The sequence below is a fragment of the Tubulanus polymorphus genome, chromosome 8 (genome assembly GCF_964204645.1).
Source record: "Tubulanus polymorphus chromosome 8, tnTubPoly1.2, whole genome shotgun sequence".
Taxonomy (NCBI): domain Eukaryota; kingdom Metazoa; phylum Nemertea; class Palaeonemertea; order Tubulaniformes; family Tubulanidae; genus Tubulanus; species Tubulanus polymorphus.
Window position 1 is genome coordinate 7,437,119 of NC_134032.1, and position 24,043 is coordinate 7,461,161.

General features: G+C 36.8%; 1 protein-coding gene across 1 annotated transcript in view; it reads right to left on the reverse strand.

Annotated features, from left to right (window-relative positions):
* Positions 1 to 16,915, reverse strand: part of LOC141909795 (putative glutamate receptor) — a 66,251-nt gene extending 49,336 nt beyond the window's left edge. The window contains exon 1 of the mRNA XM_074800419.1: positions 16,585 to 16,915. Within this exon, the coding sequence (XP_074656520.1) occupies positions 16,585 to 16,639 (55 nt within the window). The 5' untranslated portion in view covers positions 16,640 to 16,915. The remainder of the gene's footprint in view (positions 1 to 16,584) is intronic.
* Positions 16,916 to 24,043: the final 7,128 nt, after the last annotated feature.

Genomic DNA, 24,043 nt, shown 5'->3' on the forward strand with positions numbered 1-24,043 from the left:
CCTTTTTCCATTAAAATCGCAATAAAACGTTAAAATTAGCCAAATTTCGCAATTTTACGTTATTTTACCAGTAATTTCTGTTAAACACAGTAAAACAGGTAGCCGTTTTTTTACGGAAGACATGAAAACGACGATAAAACTCATTTTCACGGTTGACCAAGCGTAGCAGTGCGGTGCACAGCGATATTAGATGGGTGGTCGACGTTTCGATACGGCAACATTTTTTCTGGGACGGCAAAATCAATTTTTTTGCGACAGGTAGACGTTTGGCTGAGGCGTGCACCGTTAAAATACCGTCAGTGTGAAATATATAACGATGTGCGGACGTGTCATTACTGATCTTAACATCACAAAACGGAGAATGCCGTTTTTCGTAGGCAGCCGGTCGTATTTTTTCGTTTTTTTCCGCATTTTACTGTCGTCAACAGGCGTGTTCGATGCAAGATGGCGGAACTGCAAACCGGTTCGACTTTACAGGTAAGCAATTTTTTAATTTCTATAACCTCTCACTGCAAGCATCATCAATCAAAAGTAGCGATAACTTTTCTCCAGGTCTCGTGTGTCCGGAGGGAGGTTTCCGGTATCAAATTCCCGTTTGATTATATGAATATTTCCGGAAAAGGGCCTAAAATAAATGTCATGTCACCTCGGACAACTGTAGTAGTGTAACTAGTGTAAACTGTGTCATGGACCTGCCAACCGTACTTTTTCACCGTATTTTCATATGGCTGTGGGCTTTTGTGTAGGCCTATGGACTCTCTCTATTTAGTACGGTCTTGAATAGAATTCTGGGTGGTGATAAAATAATTGACTAGACAGTAGCAATAGGCAACTAGTGATCGATAGAGAATCTGCATGCTGTATTGTAACACAAGGAGCTGCTCTAACGCGCGCTTATTTCAATTTAATTCAAAAGTAACAGAATCTTGAAACTACGATTGATAATATCTTTATGATTCATAAATTGTAATAAGGGCCTAGCCCTATGAATTAATAAGGCGATTAGATTTAGACTTAAAAAGACGCTATTTATTGAAGAGTTTATTCAGAATCTTGAATTGATACATGTAGTTTTAATTGGTAACACGTGTTGGAGCACGTTTTTGATTTCGTTTTGATATATTACATCACCGGCCTTGCGATTCTGGAAAATAACAGAAAAATAATCATGATATTGAAGAAATTGCTTGAATTATTAGATACTGATCAGATTTAATACTGATTAGATACTGTAAAAGAAATGTAATTTATTTCTAATTTAGTAGGCCTATAATAATATATTAATATTAATAATTGTGATAGCATTAATTCTTACAATGTTTTAGGCCTATAGGCCTAGTCATTTATTTGGTTAGAAATTCTATTTTCGACCGGAACTGGAAGTTATTTTTCGTGTCGAGTTACTATTAAAAAATACTGACAAACTCAAAAACTGACGACATTTTTCTGGGGTTGGCAGGTCTGGATGATGTGTGTCAGTCAGTGTGTGGTCAATATAGGCTAGGCCTAATCAATGAGGATGAGTTCTTTATAATAAAGTGAACCAAGCCCGTGCCTAGAGCCTATTAAAGACCATGCCAGATTCATGTGTTCTAATGTAATATTATTAGGAAGATCCCACACCATTTTGATATAGTTTCGCATTCAAGTAAAAATATAGGATAGGACTAAGAGCATTGGTAAATTCTTGAGTCATGCTGTGATTAAATCTAAGGTCTGGGTTTATTTGTAGGAACTATATAAATGCCTTGTATGTCAGGCACAGTCAACATCAGTGAAATCGTATTGTCGTCATTACAGAGAGCATAAAAATCTACCAAATTTTCCAAACATACCTTGCCCACATTGTAATGTCTTATCACCTTCCTATGATGCACTACGTAAGCATATAAATAGGAATCATGATGCTAAAAAAAAAGATGGAGGCCTCAGAAGACCATCATGTCTTGCTGAGTTCAAATGTTCAGTGTCTCTATGCAATAAAGTATTTATGTCTTTGAGTAGTCTAATCGCGCACCTAAAGGTACATATTGGAGTGGGTCATGAAATATCGTGTCCGTTTAAGGATTGTAGCTATAAATATGATGTAAAGTCTTCATTTTCAAGCCATCTTTCACGGCAGCATAGGGAGGATTGGTTTCGCGATAATATAAAGGCTGAAATTGCAGTACCGTTAGTTCTGGAGAAAAATGATTCTCAGACCGATTCAGTCAGTGATTCCATTGAAACTGCAGAAGCAGCAGGAGACATTTCAGATTTACACCTGGATGAAACTCTAACCAATAGTTCTACTGATGTCAGGCAACTTGAAATGAGCTTAGCTCTTTTGTATCTGAAATTACAGTCTAAGCTTTTAGTACCAACTTCTACTGTACAAATAATAGTTGAAGAATTTGCCAATGTTTTCCACCTTGAACAAAAGTATGTAAGTGGAGTATTGTGGCATAAGTTGAAAAGTCTTGAAATAACAGATGATGTCGCACAGAAAGTTATTGATGAACTGGCTCAACAAAATGAATTCTCTCAAATTCTAGACATGAAGAACGGTCCATTTCGTTCGGAGCATTGTAGAAAAAAGTTTTATGGAAAGAATTTTAATGTAATTCCACCAGAGAAAATAGTTCTTGGTGGTAATGACCAATTTATGTATTATGTACCCATTGCTAGAAGCATTGAAGGCTTTTTCAGTGACTCAGCAGTTGTCAACCAATTTAATTGTCCATGCCCATCTAATCTTGATAAAATGGTTGATATCCATGACGGGTTGGCTTTTAGACAAAATCAATTTTTCAATGCTTCTCATGAAAAATGCTTGGAAATTATATTATATCAGGATGAAATGGAAATTGTTAATCCCCTAGGAAGTGCCAAAACCAGGCACAAAGTATTGGCCTGCTATTTCACTTTGGGTAATATCTTTCCATGGCACCGGTCTAAAATTGATAGTATACAATTGTGCTTCTTGTGTAAAAGTAGTACTGTAAAGCAACTTGGCATTAAAAAAGTCTTTGAAAGATTGGTTCAAGACATAAAATCTATTGAAAGTAATGGTATTGAAATTCAATCTTTAGGAAAAACTATTAAAGGATCGGTACTTTGTGTTTTAGGGGACAATTTAGGATCCAACGGTATTGGGGGTTTCACAGAAAATTTTTCAACCTCTGCATTTTGGTGCAGATACTGTCTTCATTCAAACATAGAACAAAAAAACAAGGACATATGGCCTAAAATCATCCGTGATGTAAAATGTTATAAGGACTCCGTAGAAAAAGTAAATACTGAAAATTCTATACATAATGGGGTCAAGGAAAATTCTGTCTTGAATCAGATGAAGTATTTTCATGTTCAGCAGCCAGGTTTACCCCCCTGCCTAGCACATGACGTTTTTGAGGGTATACTGAAAATTGATCTTGGCCTTATATTAAATGATTTTATTAAGAAAAAGTGGTTCACAGCATCTAATGTTGTTGATAGATTTAGAAAATTCAAATTAGCAGGGTCTGATGTCCTAGATAGGCCATGTTTGAGTGTTGACAAAAAAAAGAAGAAATCAGTTAAAGTAAGTGGGAGTGCCGTTCAGAATTGGAACCTACTTCGTTTGATTCCGGTGGTTTTAGAAGATGAAATTCTGAATACATCAGATGAAGTATGGCGATTGTTTATTATGTTAAAGCAGGTAGTTGAGTATATATGTTCTCCATGTGTCACCATGGAAATGTTAGCGATGATGGAAACTTTGATTGAACAGTATATTCAATTGAGGATTGATGTATTCCCAAATTCTAATTTACGTCCTAAGCACCATTTTATCCTACACTATCCATTGATGACATTGTATTTTGGCCCTTTAATTAGACTCTGGACTTTACGCATGGAAAGCAAACATACATACTTCAAGCAAATTGTCAGACGAACTCAAAACTTTAAAAACGTCTTATTTTCACTTTCTGAAAAACATCAGTATCTTCAGGCATACTATTCTATTGGTAGTCTCTTTTCTCCAAACTTGACTTATGTTGAAGGTTTCAAATTTGTTGACAGTATTTATAGTGCTGAGATTTCTAAGTCTGTACGAGATGTCATACCTTATTCCAAACAGTGTTTAGTGACTAAAGAAATTAATTTCAAAAGTGTTATATATAAATTGGACAGTGACATGCATGTAGCTATCTCAAGTAGTGAAAGTGAGACAGTGTTTGGAAGAATTATTCTACTGCTTGTTTCCGATGAGGAACCATTCTGCGTCGTGGACCTGGAGAATGCTATATACTCTGAAGCATACGGTGTATTCGAGCTCCAATTGAAACAGGAAAAACTGTGTTTAAAACTGTCAGAATTATGTGATTTTTATCCACTGCCATCTTACAAAATGTCCTCAAAAAATGTGGTTGTAATCAAACATGCATTGGTGATGCGTTAATAAGGTACATTGATGAGGCATTTGATGTTCTAATTTTATACAGTTTTGTTCAAGATTGTTCTGTGTTATTTAAAGGTCATTGGCAAATTAAAAAAATTTATTTTAGAATTCAAGAATTACTTCTAATAGATAGATTGAAGTAAATAAAATGCTTGCATTCTGCTTGAATAAAGCATTAAAAAAGATGGCATAACGGGTTTCGATCAGCATTGCTTCTCCTGCACAACTACAATGTGGTCTGTTGTAAACAGCAGTGATTCATGACGTCATTTGATTCGCTCAGCAGCACGGTTACAATGTTGAAAGCATAGCACTCTACTTTTAATCAACTGTATCATCGCTTATGTAATATGTATTATTTATTGAATGGCATCATTGGATAGCTATATAAACTGAGAAGAACCTTCAGTGAATGTCATGGATTGTTATGCACTGCGTTATCTGTATGAGCCAAATTAAAAACACTAGTACTGAAGTGAACTGAATAAAAGCTGCCTCAACGTGTGTATAGCAGACAGTCTCTGCAGCAGTGCGAATCAAATGAGTCAATGTGAACCACTCCACTCGGTACTTTAGTGAACTACACACAGTGAATACAATGTGCTCTTAATCTTCACATAGGCGCGTTAACAAAATAATTTGGTAAAATTATGATTAGAAATGTTTAGCTAGGTTAACAGGATGGTATTAAACTGTGAAATAGAAATTTGAAAAATTAGTGTGCCAATGACCGTTAATTAAGACTAGCTGGTTGGTACATTAGTACCGATTAGTGGGTCTGTTATTTGAATTAATCAGGATTTTCAAGAGTTTTTTATTTAAAGTGTTGCTTCACTATTAGTTCTTTATTATCATTATTATTATTATTCTTTATTCGCGAATTGAATTACATTAGAAAATTACAGCAGGTGATAACAAGATAATATAAAGTTGATGGACACCTGACAACAGTGTCATTTGAATATTTGAACCGAACCAGATGAATGGTACCGATTTAATCCTCTCAAGCAAAGTTGAAATACGTAGAAATTAGGTTCCATATAATAAAATATAATGGGTAAACAATATATAAATAGGACTTTGTGTATGAAATTGTTACCGCAATACTTTTTACTTTTAGGTGCCAGTCGTTCAAAGCGAGATGATCTTAAATGATACACTTGATATCTCAGACTACTCTAGTATCGATGTAAGTAATTAATTTAATCGAATAAATACTCAGTATTTGTGGCGGATCAAGTATAGGATCAAAATCATAAACGTGAAATGTTTAAATGAAATTGTACCTGTAGTTTTTATGTATACATTAATTATTCTAAAATCACTGACTCTAGGATTTGGCATAAAGAATTTGTGTGCAAGGACAGGTCGCTAATTTGTATCATGTGTCTCTGCATAACACAAAAAATGTTAAGTTGTGGCTGCGAGTTCAGAAACCGACAGTTTTATATATTTACAGCTTTTTAATGTTTTTTTTTCAGTCATTACTCAGTTCAGGTTCTCCGAGTTATTATGTCGTGAAATATAACACACGAAGATGTGGTATCAAGGGAGATTGTTACGATGAATTAATCACTAAAGGTAAGCGCGACTTAAATGTGGATTCATTATTCTTTTCATTTAATATGTACACATAAAATTTGGATTTTGCAACCCCCTTCCCCTTGTTCGCAAAATCGGCCGTTTTTATGCTTTGATCATTATAGCACGTAGTTTTAATCATATACAAGAAATCTCATTCAACTCACTCAACTGACCTAATGGGACTATGATTTGTCTGAATTAGGCACTTAATTTAGTATTACATAGATGGAAAGATGTGTTTGTCCGAGTCGAATAAATACCGGAAGTACATGTCCGATTTAGGGTTTACTTTTTTTTCTAGTATCGCTCAAATTCAACATTGATCCGAATGATTTCAAGATCACCCTAAAGGATGGTGTGGAATTAGACGATGACATTTTCGATGTGGTGCCAAAGGGTACAGAAATGACTTTAGTTCCTGAAGTGAAAGGTGATTATAATAGGCATGTATTTGTACCCAATTCTGGGATTAGTACATGTAGTAGATGATACATTTTTGTTTCAGTTCTCACCTCTCTGGACAACACGACACCAACATCAATGCTGGAAAACTCAACATATTCTCAACTAGATGAACCGTCAGCGAAGCTACTACTCCGAGAATCAACACCAGCACAGCGATTTGAGATACCTTTTAGTAAAATACCGCCATCAATTCTCCAAAAATTAAATGGTGGTACAAGGCTTGATGAATCTAATCGATCATTACTATTGAAACTTATGTATGCAGAACTTAAAAGTTTCTGTGATAAGCCAGGAAATGCTGAATTTAAGCAAATTGCTGATGCGCTTACAAAGACCTTCCCAAAAGCATTCGAGTGTAGATTGCTCGATCAGGTTATAAACAATGGTTTCACTGCAATTTTCAAACGATTAGCATCATTCCGCGATCAAGAAACGCGCGAGAAGAAACGTAAAAGTGCCGTAGAGTTTGAAAACATTTCTGTGAAAAAGGCTAAATCCGACAATCCCACCATGAAGAAGCTTCAAGAACTTTTTCAAAGTGGACAAAAGCAGTCTGCTGAAATTGAACAGCTGCTCGAATCATTATATGATAGTATTAGAATTGAAGCTCACACTAAACATGACATTAAATGTCTCATTGAGAGGTGGCCTCATGTCTTTAAGGAAATAGTTTATTTTGTACGTCTTTGCGAATGCTCTATCAATTTCGACCTAAAGGACTTTTCAACCCATGTTTCCACAAGGTTGGAGTTGCTGCGTACTTTTCTAGACAAGAAAAAGACCTTTGGCGGAAGAAAAACTACTGACGTGCATTTGCAATGTTTTGAAATGCTAACAACATTCTTCAAAGAGGACCGCAGTATTATTGAAATGAACCGAGATGATTCGTTTGAGGATGATCTCCCCTCGTCACCAACTATAAACATTTTCTGTAAGTATGCCGTCATATTTCAGGGCCCAAAATTGGATTTCAGTTCCACAGTTCCGAGTTAAGATTTGACTCCGAGTTAAAACATTGAAAATGAAGTATCCAGGACCCAGTTCCACAGTTCCGAGTTAGGATTTGACTCCGAGTTAAAACATTGAAAATGAACTAATTTTAACTCGGAGTTAACTATAACTCACAACTGTGGAACCGAGTCCTGGATAAAAATGCGGGATACTAGCTATTCAAAATATGGCATGGAATTCACAACAAATTTATTTCCTTTTATGACGCGTTGTTGGCATGATATCTGTGCCATAGATATACTGTCAAAATTAAACTTGATATCTAACTTCAGACATGTCAAAACACATCTAGTTATATAAGAAGAGCAAAATATCAATAATTGCTACGCTGTTGAAGATATCTAGATCTGATGTCTTTGTTGTGTGAATAATTTTGTCACATTTTCCATGAGCTTTAATCACAAATTATGAATAGTCTTTCACAGAACAATGTTTCAACTGAACATGGACGTATAAACTAGATATAAATTTCTAGTTTATACGTAAATGATCTGAATTACTTTTACTGTTTTAGCCGACTTGGGACTTAAGTCCCAGTGAGCTATTGTGTTCACATTTCATTTGTCAGTTTGTCTGTCTGTAAACGGAATCCAGTTGAAATCTTTTTGATTAACTGTTAAGCATTTAAAATTCCTTCCCAAATGGGCATGGTGTCTCGGACCTCTAGTTACCGCGGTGAGTGCCATTCAGCAAGGAGCTAATGTGGATGATGTAACTTTCTCAAGGACATCACAGCACAACCGCGGTTCGAACCCATGACCTTGCATTCCACAAAGCCGTACGCTCTAACTACTGGGCGATGCTGTTCATAAAACCATTTAATTGTATGCAGCTTAAAAATAATTCGATTTCAAATTGATTTTGACTGACTGGATACTGCTGTATTATCAAATACATTCACAATATTACTTTCTTTTCAGCTGCTGTGAATGGTGAGGACCAATATATTATTACTGTGGACAAACTGATCATGTTTAAAGTCACTTCACAGATGGATGCACTGAAACTACTGTTTTGTTCTTATTTTGTCTTCAACATTAAATACCCAAGTGCAGTAGGCAATACCATGGAATTTTTCCAGCGCTACATAGTGTGTTACAACCCTCCAGGGAGAATTCGACCTAAAGTAGCGAAACTAGCTGATAGTTTGGCCAAGTATCACTTTAGTCAGCTATAAATGCTAACATCCAAGTATTATTTGAACTGAAAGAGAATCTTGTGTATTGAGCAATCAAGTGCATTTGTTTTTGTATAATGTTTCAGAAAATATTTTCTTTTTTTAATATATTTGAATTTGGTGAAAACTCTTTTCTAACATTAAATTTATTGGTATTCATCGCCACTTTCAGCACAATCATAAAAAATGTCATTTCATTAATAAAACAAATTCTGGTAGTGATGGAGAATGCTATTTAATTAAAAAAAGAAAAAAAGCATTATTTACTTAAATGTGAATGATTTTGCAATCAGTGCAAAACTAGTTTAAGTTACAAAAAATCCCACAGGAGAACGAACAGTTTTGGAAATTTTATCAAGTAATCTTAATCATTTCGGCTAACCTTTTAGCCCACTGGATCAGATCTGGCCCATGATTTTCAATTTGTGTGAAAAAAATTTAATAAAGGGCCACTGCCACAGAAGCAGGTTTCATGAAAAAAAGCAACTCATCACCAAATATCAAAGATTAGATATTATATTTTGTATTGCTTTAATACAGTAACTCTATAGACGAGTGTTCGGTAGCGTGTTATACGTGTAGTTGTTGTGAGAGAAATATTTCACTATAGACTGAAATGAGAAATCTTTTAGTCACTTAAACATACTCGAATGTGAAAACAGGATTTATTTGACATGATTATGTACATGAAGTACATGTTTATACAGAAATTTGTGGTACAGTGTATACCATAATGTTTTTCTTTTAATTAACTCGGCGCCTAAATCGCACATTCGGGGAATCATATTTTTGTCTGGGTTAGTGGTTTCAGAAAAGGAAATACTGGAGATAATTGTAATTATACATGTTATATGTATTAATTCTTCATCTTATTATTTTTAAATCTTTGCTTGTAATTTTGTCGCGCATTTTTAAATTCTGTGTAATTCTAAACAGGGTAAAGCCCACTCTCCAATTTTAATTTGTATTGAAGTTATATTTTTAACTCGTTGAAATATAAACATAAAGCGTATTTTACTACTGTATTATGTATTATATGTATGCATGGATTCCCGAATTTCTAAACCCCTTCCCCGCACAAATTTAAGCATTAGGCTAACAAAAATTGATACCTCGTTTCTTATTGCTGATATTAAAAGGTGACCAGGCCGGCCGCCTTTTCGAAATCATGATATCAGGCTAACAATAACAGACCCAGCAGTTGTAGAAATGAACTGATTAAAAATTTGATTGCAGTTTACAAAATGACCCGGCCGATTAGGAGAAACAAGGTATCATTTTTAAGCCTTATGATAGGAGAATTGGCATTGGAAATTTGCCCCTTAAAGGAGTCTCAATTCAGGCATCCTGTCGGGGGTTTCAATTTGTGTCCTTTTTTCTTCTGTTACTGTATCCTGGAGGTTTTTATGTTGGAGGTGCCTTTTACTGTCGATTCGAAGGGTCTGTGGGGTGTGATCTCCAGAATGGGTCAAAAGGTCAGCTAAGGAGGACGGTGGCATGTCGGATCAGCCAGGCGATTCTGCCGTTTCTGGACGGTGCTCGATCGTTATTTCACGTTGGATGGAGGTCATTTTAATGGTAATCTCGCCGTATTTTAACGGCCCAGTAACGTATTTAAACGCAGCGGCTGCCTCCGGTATACGGGCGCTCATCAGCTCCTGACGGTAATTCAGACAGGGAAATACGGCGTACAGCCATTTCGGAACGGCGGGTTTGTGTTTTTACATAACGTGAAAAAACGGCATCATTTTTATTACCATCAAATGACGGAATCTCTATGTGTCCCAATTGCTGCCGACGGAATTACCGTTTTTAAACGGAATTATTTTTTACAGTGTATGGTATTGTTATCGTGAAATACCCCCTGGTCTGGACTTAGATCTTAGAAATATTGATTGTTTGTTCTTGCTTTACGTCGTTCGGATCCTGGTTTCCCAAGACTAATTATACTGATTCATTCATTTAACTTCAGAGTGATTGATTGATTGATTGATTGATTGATTGATTGATTCATGCATTTGATGCTACACTCATTTTTGGTGCGTCTTTGACTTAGATTGATAGTGGCTAGAGTCACAACACCTGACTGGTCACAACACAACTGACTGGTCACCAGTCAACTTACTGGCCAGACAAAGTTTGTTGAATTGATCTCTCGTCCAGTGGATGGTATGCTCGACTGGTTGCTGGTTCGGGTCCTGCTACAGGAAGATTAGGGTAGAGCTGGGGTACTGTTGTTTTTGCTAGGGTTACGGACAGATGCGCTCTTAGAGTCCATGGTAGGACATATGGTTGTTATAACCCGGAGAGGAATCACTTGGTGTACGTATACTTTTTCTGTAAACAACTCTTCCGTTTTTTCATTTCAGTTTTTTTGTGAAGAATTGCCCTAGATCTAGGGTCAGTTGCAAGGAGCCAATTTAACAACTTAAGAACGTCTAAGTAAATTTTTGTGCTTTTGCTGATTTTGAGCTTAAAGACCATGCTAAGCTATTTTTGGTTCTATAGTCAATCTAACACTTAAGACCAGTAGCTCATTTGGGTTGGACAATAAATCTAACTAATCCGATCTTAGTAAGACCAGTCTAAAAGATCTGCATTTACATAATATAGTAAATACTGCTGGCACCAATCTATGTAAATTTGTTTAGTAATAGCCTATATCCCACGTGACCTATTCAAATGTTGACTGTCAACAACCCACAATGGCCCGAAAAGCGTCGCGGAAGTCCGATATCATCAAATATTAATCTAATCGGTTAAACATATTATGCCGTAATTAATGACGTAAAGTTACGCAAATCAGACCCGTCCGGATCGGATTCAATCTCTCCAGTTGTGTATCGTGTCGTATGCGCGTACCCATTGCGTGGCAGATGGCTTCTCAAGTGGCCACTCACCCTGACACCCGTCACCGCTACACCAGAACAGAACAACTCCTAAACCCATATATCATTACTCACTGTCATTTGGCGAATACAAAAGATAGTAAGCTATTTCGCCACGCATCACGAGGAAGATACTTTTAGACCACCAATTATTCACTTCGATTTTAAACAAAAGATTCTTCAAATTCTACTTATCATCCGACTACATCTGTACTTCGCTACCAGCAGGTGAGACTGGTGAGTTTTTAAGGGACACCAAATCAAAACAAATCAAACCAAATCTACCAATCGAATGAATAACAGGGTCAATCGCTATTCTAAGATAAAAAAGACTCATTTGAGGACTCCCATCTAATATCTACGTATGAAAAGCTCAATGCAACGGGCCTCACTAATCCTTCCAATAAACAGCATCTATACCAAACTAGCAAAGAACCCGTCCTGAATGGGTTTTATCGTATTAAGTTTGAGTTGATTATTATGCTACTCGTGTGGAAACCACAGTTATTTCGCATATGATTGGAAGATTTGACTTGACTTTATTTGGAAGGTCGGTTGAATTAACATTTTATGTTCTTTTTTTGTTAAATCGAAATAGATTACTGGAAACAAGAAAATTAACTTTGATAAATTATTTGACGCCTGCGAAAAAAATGTAGAATTTCTGGGATAAGCTAATGTGGAATTGCAAATTTGAAATCGAAGTTCTAAGAAATTTGGGGAATTATGAGATTTGGCGATTGGGTAGATGATACAGTCTTCGACTGGTCTAATTTTAAAAAAATTGTCAACTTGAAACCGACTTAGATTCATTTTTGCCTCTAAGTTGGTCTGCAACTTCATTGCCCTCATGGTTGAAGAAAAAGCTCTTCTGATGTCTGCTTCATCATGACTTCGAGCATATCGTGTAGCCAGCCGGCCCGGTCCCGGGGCCCGGTTTGGCTGTCACTCGATATCCTAGACCTGAGTCTGGGTTCAAGTAGACATTGTCATTTAAATAACTTATTCATGTTATTCTGTATGAATTACCCGTGTGTCTTGTATTTTGTATTTTCTTATTTTAAAATGTGTAACTTTATTGAATTTGGGAATTTTATCCCGGAATTTCAATGTAATAAGGATCAATAAAATATTGAATTGAATTGTCACCTTATACACATGCCATCAGTGGATGCGGAGCCGTATATGACAGCTATGCTATTATAAATTGCTAATCTCATGAAACCTGCATACCCCTAATATCAAACATATTTTCTAAAACATTTGAATGTTGAAATTATTTGTTTACACATTTTTAAATTTGAAATTATTTGTTTACACCGCTTGTAGCCGCCGATGAAATTCACGCCGGCCCTACTCAGATCGTAGATAGCTTCGTCATTCCACTAGCATCCCCATGTCAGGGTCTGACTTTTATATCAGACTTCCAAATCGTGTATACATCCGCCATTTAACCGAATTATCCGATTTACTTATCATTTCTATTTATGCCTGCCGCTCCTGATATAATCATACATCCTTTACTATTACAATACGTATTCTCATGATATTCAATGCAATATAACATTCCGACGTTCAAATATAGGTCATTATATAATCACAGGGAGCCATTCTACATCTTTATCAATAATATTTTGCCAAATAGCTTGTATGTGTACACATATACCTGTGACGTTTTGCACATCGATTTACGGTTGTCGTTTGTAAAATGACGCTGAATGGTTAACATTGTTTAGGTTTCATAATGGTAACGTTTTATAAGGCGTCAAAAAAATACAGTTCATTTTCTATACTGTAAGACTATTATACGGTATGTGATCTCCCGTAGGGATACTTAGATAACGGACCCGTGTGATACTCTTTCACGGGTGTTTAAGCACCGGCCCTTCACCAACTGAAGATGTCCCGTGCCCAGGGCACAGGTAGTAAAACTATAGCAAAAGATATGTAGTACCAGTGAGAAGAATACATTCCCTATAAGCTATACTGCGACTGTTGCTGTGTGACGTTATTGAAGTCATTGAAGCATATATATCATATATGTTTTCGGGGTTTATCACGGGCCCCATGTTTGTTTCAACTGGGATATTTCTAACAGCTATGCGTAAAAAAATCGCTTAACTCATGGACTCCTAGGCAGTTCCGCGTCTCTGTAGGCAAGTACGCTACACTAAACCGCTGGATGCTCACATTCGGCAACTGTTTATTTTGATCAGCGCGCGCAGTGACGTCACGCAGAGCGTCCAAAACTCTAACCGAAATTTATCGTTTCAGCCAAAATTTGACCCTAAAACATAAGACGCGGCCAGTATCTTTCATTTGGTACCATGTTCATGCATAACGCACAGACCGCGCCAACCCGTGACAAAGTGTCGCCGTTTTGTCTCTAATTGTATGGATAGTATAGATGTGTATGGGAATAAGCTTGGAATTTAGCATTTCTAATTGTAGTAACCCTTACAATATAGACATATCTTAGTCTATTCTTTGAATCCCATGTACCGGTATTACCACCTCACATGATGAGGGGATATCAACTCACCTGGTGAGGGGATTATTACTGCAGATGAGGGGATATCACCTCGTCTGATAGGGATCACCGCTTCACCCGACGAGGGTTAAAATCACCTCATCTGATGAGAGGATTATCCTCTCATCGGATGAGAACCATTTCAACCGAAAATGTCAACAAATTGTTTATACTCATAACAACATACAAGGTGTATACTCCCGAAATCGGCCGTTGCCAATATATACACTACTGTTTTAGAAAAGATTTTAGCATCTGAAATTAGCCTATTATCATTGTCATTGCGTGCAGCATATTTCTTCGGACGCACGACATTTCTAAATTATTAAGTTTTCGAATCTATGAATGACGTCATCGCTGCATCGTTCTGGACAAACAAAACGGAGCGAAGTCGTAAAAATATCGAGGATTACATCTAATGCGGCGCCGCAAACAAATATCCATAAATTCCCGCTGATTACACAATATATAATGTGAGACCGTTAGACGATTACAATTGCTAATATTGGCGTTTGTTGTAACCGAAATGAATTTCATTATTCTATCTATTTCTTCTATCTATCTATTCTTTTTCTATTTAATGAATGTTCATGTCTTTTGACGGACAATGAGTATTTGAGTCAATGTACAGACACTACGTCATCGATATTGTTGCTAGACTGATGGTTGCTGGTTGATTCAAGCTACGAGCAATTATCTCAAGAATAATGGAACGATCTTTAACATTCTACTATCTTCTCTATTCCTTAACATTCTACTAACTTCTCTGTTATATATTAATCGTGGACAATATTTGAATATATATATGCAATATATATGAATTGAGTTTCGCCTCTAGGTTAACATTAATACCAGTGAAAAGTGGGTCCTGAAGGATACGTTTTTTATCACTCAAGCATAGTTTTCGCGGAGGTAGCACAGAATGAGCGGTACCCCGTATATACTTTGAAACTGATGTTGCGGATTCATAAACGTCTTTTCTGGTGTTTCATATACAAAAAGAATAGTCGAAACTTCGGATTAAGAATGCAACTGATGCGTTGGGAAACTAGTCTCACACCGGGTGGCAATTTTTACTTTTGACTTTCCCTGGCTTACTAGTTGTTTCCCTGACTTGATCTGCTAAGAATCCAATTCAATAGCACAGTCAAATACGGTAAAACATAGTCACGAGGTTAAGCGCGATCTAACTATCTCAACAATAATCGAGAGAAATTCCACTATAAATTCAGCCAAAAATGAAAAGTTCTGAGGGATTTCTCTCGTTATTTGTTTTACACGGATATTGTGTATCTTCTCGTCTTATCTCAACAATTGTCCACGACTTCTCCCCATTTCCAGGTAACTGGCCACCATATGTCACCATAAGTTTTCCTCAATAGACAGAGAACCTATCGTGATTGTAGAGATGCCTTTCGCAATGTTTATGAACCACTTCTAGACGCCTGCACAGCCTGAAGATATCTACTTTTATTCTGTCGACGCGTGGCACAACGACCCAGTTCCGTCGTTACCCCCGGTACGGGTCAGAAGAACTTGTAAATAGAACCAACTCAGCATGTCGAGGAATCCCCGCGAAATTCCTTTTTTCTTAGTTTGGCAAAAATTAAAGAATGTATATTCCATTCAAAGAAATGTTCTTTAAGAACTATGTTTTCAAAAAGCTTTCACACAACACGTTTTCAAAAAGCTTTCACACAACACGTTTTTTAGCAGGTGACTAGCTGTAAACATAGGCAATTTCACACGATTCTACACGATTATGCGTAAGAGGGAGAGGGAGAGGGAGAGGGAGAGGGAGAGGGAGAGGGAGAGGGAGAGGGAGAGGGAGAGGGAGAGGGAGAGGGAGAGGGAGAGGGAGAGGGAGAGGGAGAGGGAGAGGGAGAGGGAAATGATGTAAGCATGGAGTGATAATTCGATTACTCCAAGATTCTGCTAATGCGAGTGTCTTACGAGAGACAGCTAAAACGCGATTACTAAAAACCAGCTAATATATACGAGTTATACCCGCGGGCCCGAAGCAAAGGAGAGAGGGTACTGGGGGAAGCCAGTCACAGATGTTCGAAGTATGGACTAGAGGTAAACGCAGCCAGGCGGGAATGTTTGCGTGCTGGTAGTATAAGGTTATCATACACTTATAGTGCTTGTCATATTCAGAATCTACAAAACTAATTCAATCACCTCCGTTCCGCTGACGATAATCATGAAAATAAAAACTACGAAAACGAAAAAATATTCGAACGCGTGAACATTGTGAAATGCTTGAAAAGCCAACAGAAAATAACTGTAGCAACACGACTCTAAATAGTAGAGACTCTAACAACAACGGGAACAAAAGCAAATCGAGTGCTTTTTGATCAGATACGAAGAATACCACAAGCTGCCGGTGTAAATTTCAGTCTATCAAATCTGATCAATTATTCATAGATAATTAACTTTCATGCAAATCCGATTAATTTGAAACAATTAACCTAGTGTTAGATAATTAATTAATCAATCAAAAACTTACCTGAACTGATTACGGCCAGCCAACAAACAATCTTGAAAGTATTCGCGGATGCCATCGTATATGTCTATATATCACTTCAAAATCCGTCGAGGTAGAGATTTCGAAACAAAAAACCCTTAAATCCGTTACAACTCAAATTCGAAAACGTTTTTTTTTTCACCTTACTTCCCTTCAACTCAAACGCAGTCTAGATTATCCTTCGCAATTTTTTATGTATGTATATATCTATGTTTGAATAAGTATCCGGAGTTGAGCGTAAAACGTCCGAGTTATCCGAACGAAACCGAGAACTGCCGAATCTTCCCGAGCGCTTAAGAGCGAACAGCAATGTGAATCGTCGAACGGAAATAGCGTGGAATGAAGTCGAACGAAGGAACGCTCTGAACACTCTCTCTTGTAGCGGGGGCCGTATCCGCGCAGCGGCCGCGCTTATCGAGCAAACGTACTAACACGTCACAAACGGGATGCTCAAACGACCGTGGTAACCATAGCAACGCTTATTAAAGATCCAGATAAAGCTGTTTAGCGCAGCGATGGCGGTGGCCTACATTTTCATCGGAGGGAAAAATTGTCATCGAAGGTCTAGCAAAATCTCACAGGGAAACCGCCCCCGGTGAATCATCGTAGATGTTTTTTATGAGATTTGATGCGTATTCCGCGAGTTGTAACTAGAGTAGCATCCCTGGCATGAATTCTATCTCATTCATAACGCAAGGATTCTGCAACCTACTTCAATGCCTACTCCGGGCGCAAAAACTACACAGCCAACTGGTTTATTTTACCCAGTTACATATACATCAATATTTTATCTCTAATGTGTTCGAATGAAAATTATGTAGTAAGTTGTGTCACAAACTACGTAGTTCGCGGATTTATTTCTACCGAAATCTTCGCAATTACAAATTGAATCTAATCTAATTACTTCTCCCCCTGCACCTAAAACTTACATCTAGAATTAGTTTAATGTCACATGTTTTTTTTGTGTAACTTGTAAATGTTAATGTTTCTAGTAAGCCTTGTTAGGCTGGCTTGTTCACAAGCGCGATGACACCTTAATAAACAATTCTTTACCAAAGCTTATTCTTGAGTACTCCTTTATGTTTTAACGTTGCTCTAGAATCCGTCTCTATTTCGTGCATCATACTTCGTAAGTAAAAGAGAATAATTTCATGTGGAATGATGGCAATTTATTATTATCATTATCATCATTTTATGCTTTACGCTCTTGTTTCGCTGTCAATGGCTACACAACACTGCGTAGAAATTTAGCGTAGAAATTATGCTAGAAATTCGTCATATTTTACGCAGAGAGAGATATCTTATATATAAACATGTAACACCAGCTTCTGAATGAGTAACATGTGGTAAAAATATGAGCGTTTAGTATGAAAGACTATTTTACAAGATGCACCGCTTAACTAACTACAGATAATCTTATTTTTAAACTGCCATTGAAAAATGATAGCATGCGATTGGCAGAACAAGGAAAAACCGACTTGAGTCCTATACATACGTATAACACTTGTTCGCAGGGTCGGATCCAAGGTCCACTTCTGAACATCCAATCATTGGAAAGGCATATTTGAAGGTGCATTTGCAATCAAGGCATTGCTTGGAAATCTGTGGATGGGTTAGATGCTTTTTACAACATTTCCAAGTAGAAAACTTTCCAGCTCATCAAACCAATTTTCCATGTTAAGGCAGCTTTCTGGGCGCGTTTAAATGTCTAAATTCATAATACATGCACAGTATATTGTTTTCTTGTTGTATCAAAATTGATATCAAAATAATGACATTTCATATTATACCAACAACTGATAAAAACCGTCTACGCCTCTGGTTTACTGTTCTGGAATTAAACAATGGCTTTTCTCGTCATAATTCCCTACTTTATATTATTATTATTATTATTATTATTAGTTTATTATATCAAAAAATATAAATTTTTTTATGATATAACACAATTACATGATAATGTATGGCGGGTAAATAATTCAAGTATATAAATGCATTGTAAGTATATAACTTCATAAATTACCGCAAATTACTTACTCACGATGAAAATTACCAAATTAACCTTAAAATTTTCAAATAATTATTTTACTTTTAAATTTTTACGCATGTGGATTTTTACTATATATATACATATATATATATATATATATATATATATATATATATATATATATATATATATATATATATATATATATATATATATATATATATATATATATATATATATATATATATATATATATATATATATATATATATATATATATATATATATATATATATATATATAAATATATTCCCTACGTTTACATGTGTACATATTATTTTGTGCAGAAAAGAATCCTTTACGCCCCTGTCCGCATATCTGTTGGGTGCTCAGAGGGGCTCGGGTATTATAAGATCCACATTTAAGAAACGAATTGAAAGGGAATCTATCTTTGAAAACCATCCATAGACGGGAAATGCAATCAAATGCTTTGAACACAGCGGTGCGACGCGCAAACAATCAGGGTCTAAACCAAGCGTTGACGCCGGAATCATTTGAGTAATCGCCCCGATAAAAGAGACCGGTCATTTTACAAACGACGACAATTTGGGCGGCGCAGGGATGATCCGGCCTAATTCTTTCTCGACCCCTACCCCGACTTGCTAAAGCTAACGCACAAACCACGGCCGAACAAACATGAAATTCTTTGTCGGGGGTCTCGCAAACTTTGCACCGTCATTACGACGCAATCAAATCTTCGGCCAATTCTAAAGCTCTCGAAAAAGCTTTCTTCGCGTTGTCCCCTATTATATTAGAACGGGTCTAATCAAATATACACGATTGCATAGTAATGAGGCTACCCGAAAATGACCACTATTATGTAATAGCAAACACGAGTAGAAGCGGTCACTTATTATTCATGAGATGGAATGGGATAATCGGAATTCATTTTCTTCCCAAACAGAGCGTTCGATGGCAATGACTTATTCATGAACGCCAAATGGCGAAAATATATTACGTACCGGTATTGTATACACGTGTGCTGCCAGCGAAAACTGTGACCGTGACCTTGTCACTGGTGACCATTCACCACCAAACGATAACCTGCAGTGGTTGGAAAAATACCGACAGAGATATTTTGATGTTTTCCAAAGACTCGATTTAATTGGAAACATTGCTTTTAGACATTTGCGTGAACTTGATTTCAAATCTGTTTCATTGCACTGCGCGGCATTGCTTCTAATATAAAATGCTGTAGAGAATCCCACAACGATTACGAATAATAAAGTAAAGTTCGAAAATGTCTCATTGAGCTAGTATAGTTAATTCGATGTTTCAACTATATCATGTCATCTTCAGGAATACTGATTTTGTCATTCCATTATTCCATGATATCAAAACACTCCGTATTTTACAGATAGAATAAAATCCCTGCATATAACTATAAGTATTTGGGTATACTCCCATACCGGGTCTTTTGTTCAGTGCCGAAAAGCATTAGCAAACCAAGCGCAGCGGGCTATGTTCTCTGTTTTAAAAAAGGTTAGCGAATGTTAACTCGACGTTAATGTTAGTTTAAAGCTATGATAGCATGGTATTACCAATTCTATTATTTGGATGTGAAATTTGGGGTTACGAAAATCTCCGAGCTCTAGAGTGCGTGCAGCTGAAATTTTTTAGATATTCACTCAAGTTAAAGAAATCTACTAATAGCTCATTTGTCTATGGAGAACTTGGCCGCTTTCCTCTCGAAGTTTATGTGCAGCTCAGCAGAATTGTTAAATTTTGGGCGAAATTAGTATCTGATGATAAATTATGGTCAAAGGTTTACAGATGTGTTTATAATAGCTATATCTATATTGATGGTCAAGCTAACTCTTGGATGGATTTTGTTGAAAATATTGTGCTCCGAAATGGGCTAGGATATATTTGGGAAAATCAAAATATTCACAACGTGAATTACTTGAGTCTGATACTTAAACAGAGATTACATGATCAGTTTATGCAAGTCTGGCATGCAAAACTTACTGATTCCACTATGGCTGTTACGTATTTAACAATCAAATGCCGCTTCGAAATTGAAAAGTATTTAACTCAATTACCTCCCAGGGACCGGTTAACTTTATGTAGATTTAGATGCTCAGCTCACAGGCTACCGGTAGAAGTTGGGCGGTGGTGCAGAATTGCCCGTGTCAATAGGCTGTGCCAAAAGTGTGATTTATAGGCGGTGGGGATGAATATCTTTTTTACTCGTCTGCCCGTACTTCCAGGAATCCAGAGCTAGATACATCCCGGAGCGTTATTGGAGATTTCCCAATAACGTAAAGTTGTATAATTTGTTCAACTCAAATTGCCAAACCCTTAAAAACTGGCGTTGTATATACGCAAATGTTTAATACATTTCTAATGTTAAATGTTGCAATGTATATTGTAAAATAATTTTGTGCTCTGTGCAATTGTATAATTGTTGAGTAAATAAACTAATTGTGAAAATTGTAAATTGCAACACTACCAAGAAAAATAATCTGAAATGTTTCCTGCGCTAGTAGTTTATTCAGCGATTGATCGTCTAAATCCTACAAGTCATCTTCACTGCTGTTATCTTGAATTTTCATTTCATTGTCAACTATATACATAGCCCATTTCGTAAAATAAATGTCAACAATTTAGGATGATGAATTAGGGGATATATATATTTGAATCGAGTTTTTAACATTATATTCATTTCCATGATTTGAAATTATGTATTGATATTGTATTCTCTTTGCAGCATGTTTTTTCCTGTTTCCCCCACTATTTTCATCTTCGTTGTATTGACAATCAAGCAACTTGATTATGGAATGAAACACTCAAACTTCATTCTATCGATCAATATACGATGTTTCACACGTAGATAGTTTACCTTATTGGAGATCCTTCTGCCGAAACCAATAACACTCCAATCTAATTGAAATATCGATTAGTATTTTTTTTCCTATTGAAAATATTCTACCCGGACCCCTGATAAATAACGATTAACCTAATTGACCAACTAGGAAACGTCCGGCAACACAACGAAAGCACAACGCATGCGCCATCTAGCGGATTAAACTGCTATTGTTTTCGATTTATGCATCTGCCAATCGCGAAATAGTTATCGAGAACGTAATGTGTTCATTGTTCATCTTGCAAAGAAGCAAATCTAGTTCTTTTCATGCTAATCGGTTCGAAAATTTAGTGGGAACTATTCTCATTTCAGTTTAAAAAGCAATTCAAATGCCCACGCAATACGGTCATTTGTTTTGTAGTTGAGCAGGCAGAAGCCCAAGTACCTGGTCTAGGCATCGTTCATTATAACCTTTCTATAACTCCGTCCTCACAATAAACGCCGGACTTCGAATCGCCTTCTGTGATTGTTGATTTACTACCCAGTTCTGTGTTACATTGCCTTTAAGCATGGCGAGAAGTGCAAAATAAAAATCATCCCATTTTCACGGATATCATGCACTTCACGCTTAAGCAAGGTTCTTTTGGTTCGCTTTGCGGAAGAAAACAAGTCCTCGGGATTTTACCTAATTAAGCGGTGGTTTTTCGTACACTTTCGGCAGGCGCTGGATACATTTTTTGATTGAGTAAAATGATGAGTCCAAAATCTCCGAATAAATAATTCATGCATAATTATTTTTTCGAATTATAAATTCTATGATGTATTAATGTCTGCTTTTAGTTCACTTTAATTAAGATCAACATTAGAGCATACTGATACAGTTATGCTTTGATGGGTAAAATATTCTATTTTATTACACCGGATTAATTCTCGGATTTAATTAAAATCATTCATTTATTTCTTAGGTTTTCCGAATGATTAATGAATATCTCACTATAGTTGAACCCTGAAGATTACTCAGAGCTCATCGACATTAGTTGTCTAATGTCTGTTGAGGGAGGCTGAAAATCTTGACAGAAGTTCATCGAATAAGAACTAGCTTATGATCGAGTTGTCGCATTGATGCTTACGCCATCTAGCGGGACAGCACGTACAACACGATCGAGGTCCTCATAGGTTCAGGGTCGAATTTCACAAAAACGTCTAACTCAAATTTTTGTTTTGATAGCTACAGTGTAATTTCATGTTTTCAATGAGGACCAACATCTTTTGACCTGTCCCTTCACAAGCGCTTTTACATTGCCCAAGATCTTGCGAAGCGGCCACCAGTCTATGTATTGAGTCAATCAGATGCGTTGTCACCGGCAATTTCGCTACGCAAGCATCTCATTGGCTAGGTATAACCTGTCCACCCAAGAAATCTCGGGCAATGTAAAAGATCAATTAAGAGTTAGCAGCCAGAGTTGTGTTGGCGTGAGCTTCGACGATAACAATCAAATACTGGCAAGCACGATTCATGATCCCCTGAACATACAAAATGGCTGGGCTCAATGCATTTCTTTAAGGATCTAATCAATCATTAAAATGGTACTAGTCAGAAAAAAAACTGGTCTAACCGACGAAACAAGTCGCCTGTAGCGAATTGAGTAACGTCAAATGGTGAATTGAAACCGGCCTGACAGCATTTCGGTGTATCAAATAATAATCCTGTGAACCACCATCGAAACAACTACACACACATTCGATATGTTTATGGGTGCAGGAATTTTTGCGGTTTTTTGTCGTCGTCGCGACCTCGGAGAAAGAAAATAAAACTGTCGTATTATTCATTGCCATTAAAAGACGGCCGGGGGTTATTATGACACGTAGACAACGCGTGAATGCTAGCTTCCAAGAATTTCAGCTTGTCTCGTAATAATAGCTTTTGAGTGACGTCTAGGGACGCAGCTGCATCGTCATGTTTTAAGCCCTAAAACTTAAGATCGGTCTTAAGTCGAGGAAAAATTCACCTAAGACTGGCCTTAAGGTGTTGCATGTTAGATTGGTTAAACGGCCAAAATAAGCTTAGACTGGTCTTAAGTTGTTTAAATTGGCTACAGAACCAAGATGTGCTAAGAATCGTATTAAGTTGTTTTATTGGCTGTAACCAAAATGAGCTTAGACTGATCTTAAGTTGTTAGATTAACTAAAGAACCAAAATTTGCCAAAGCTGGTCTTAAGTCCAAGCCCTGTCTACGGAATTGGCCCCGTTAAGTCTTACCTAATATCTATGCAAACTACTAAGAACGTGACCTGTATTCTGTCAATAATGGCCATTTTGTTCACTTTCGTGAACATCCGATAAAATTGTGCCTAATTTTCAAAGAAAGTGCCCTTTTCAAATTTGGTTTCGTCCAAAATGTGCCCTTACGATGTATCGATCTTTCGACCACTCAAAAGGTAAAGCGTCTGATGATCTGCGCTTGATGGTTCGTTCGATTTGGTTTTTTTGGCGTGTCTCCTTGCTCCATCCCGTAATGCAACACTAGATCACAATTAGGCAAATCCTATGACGAAATTCAATATCAAATTTTTGTTTATTATAATCA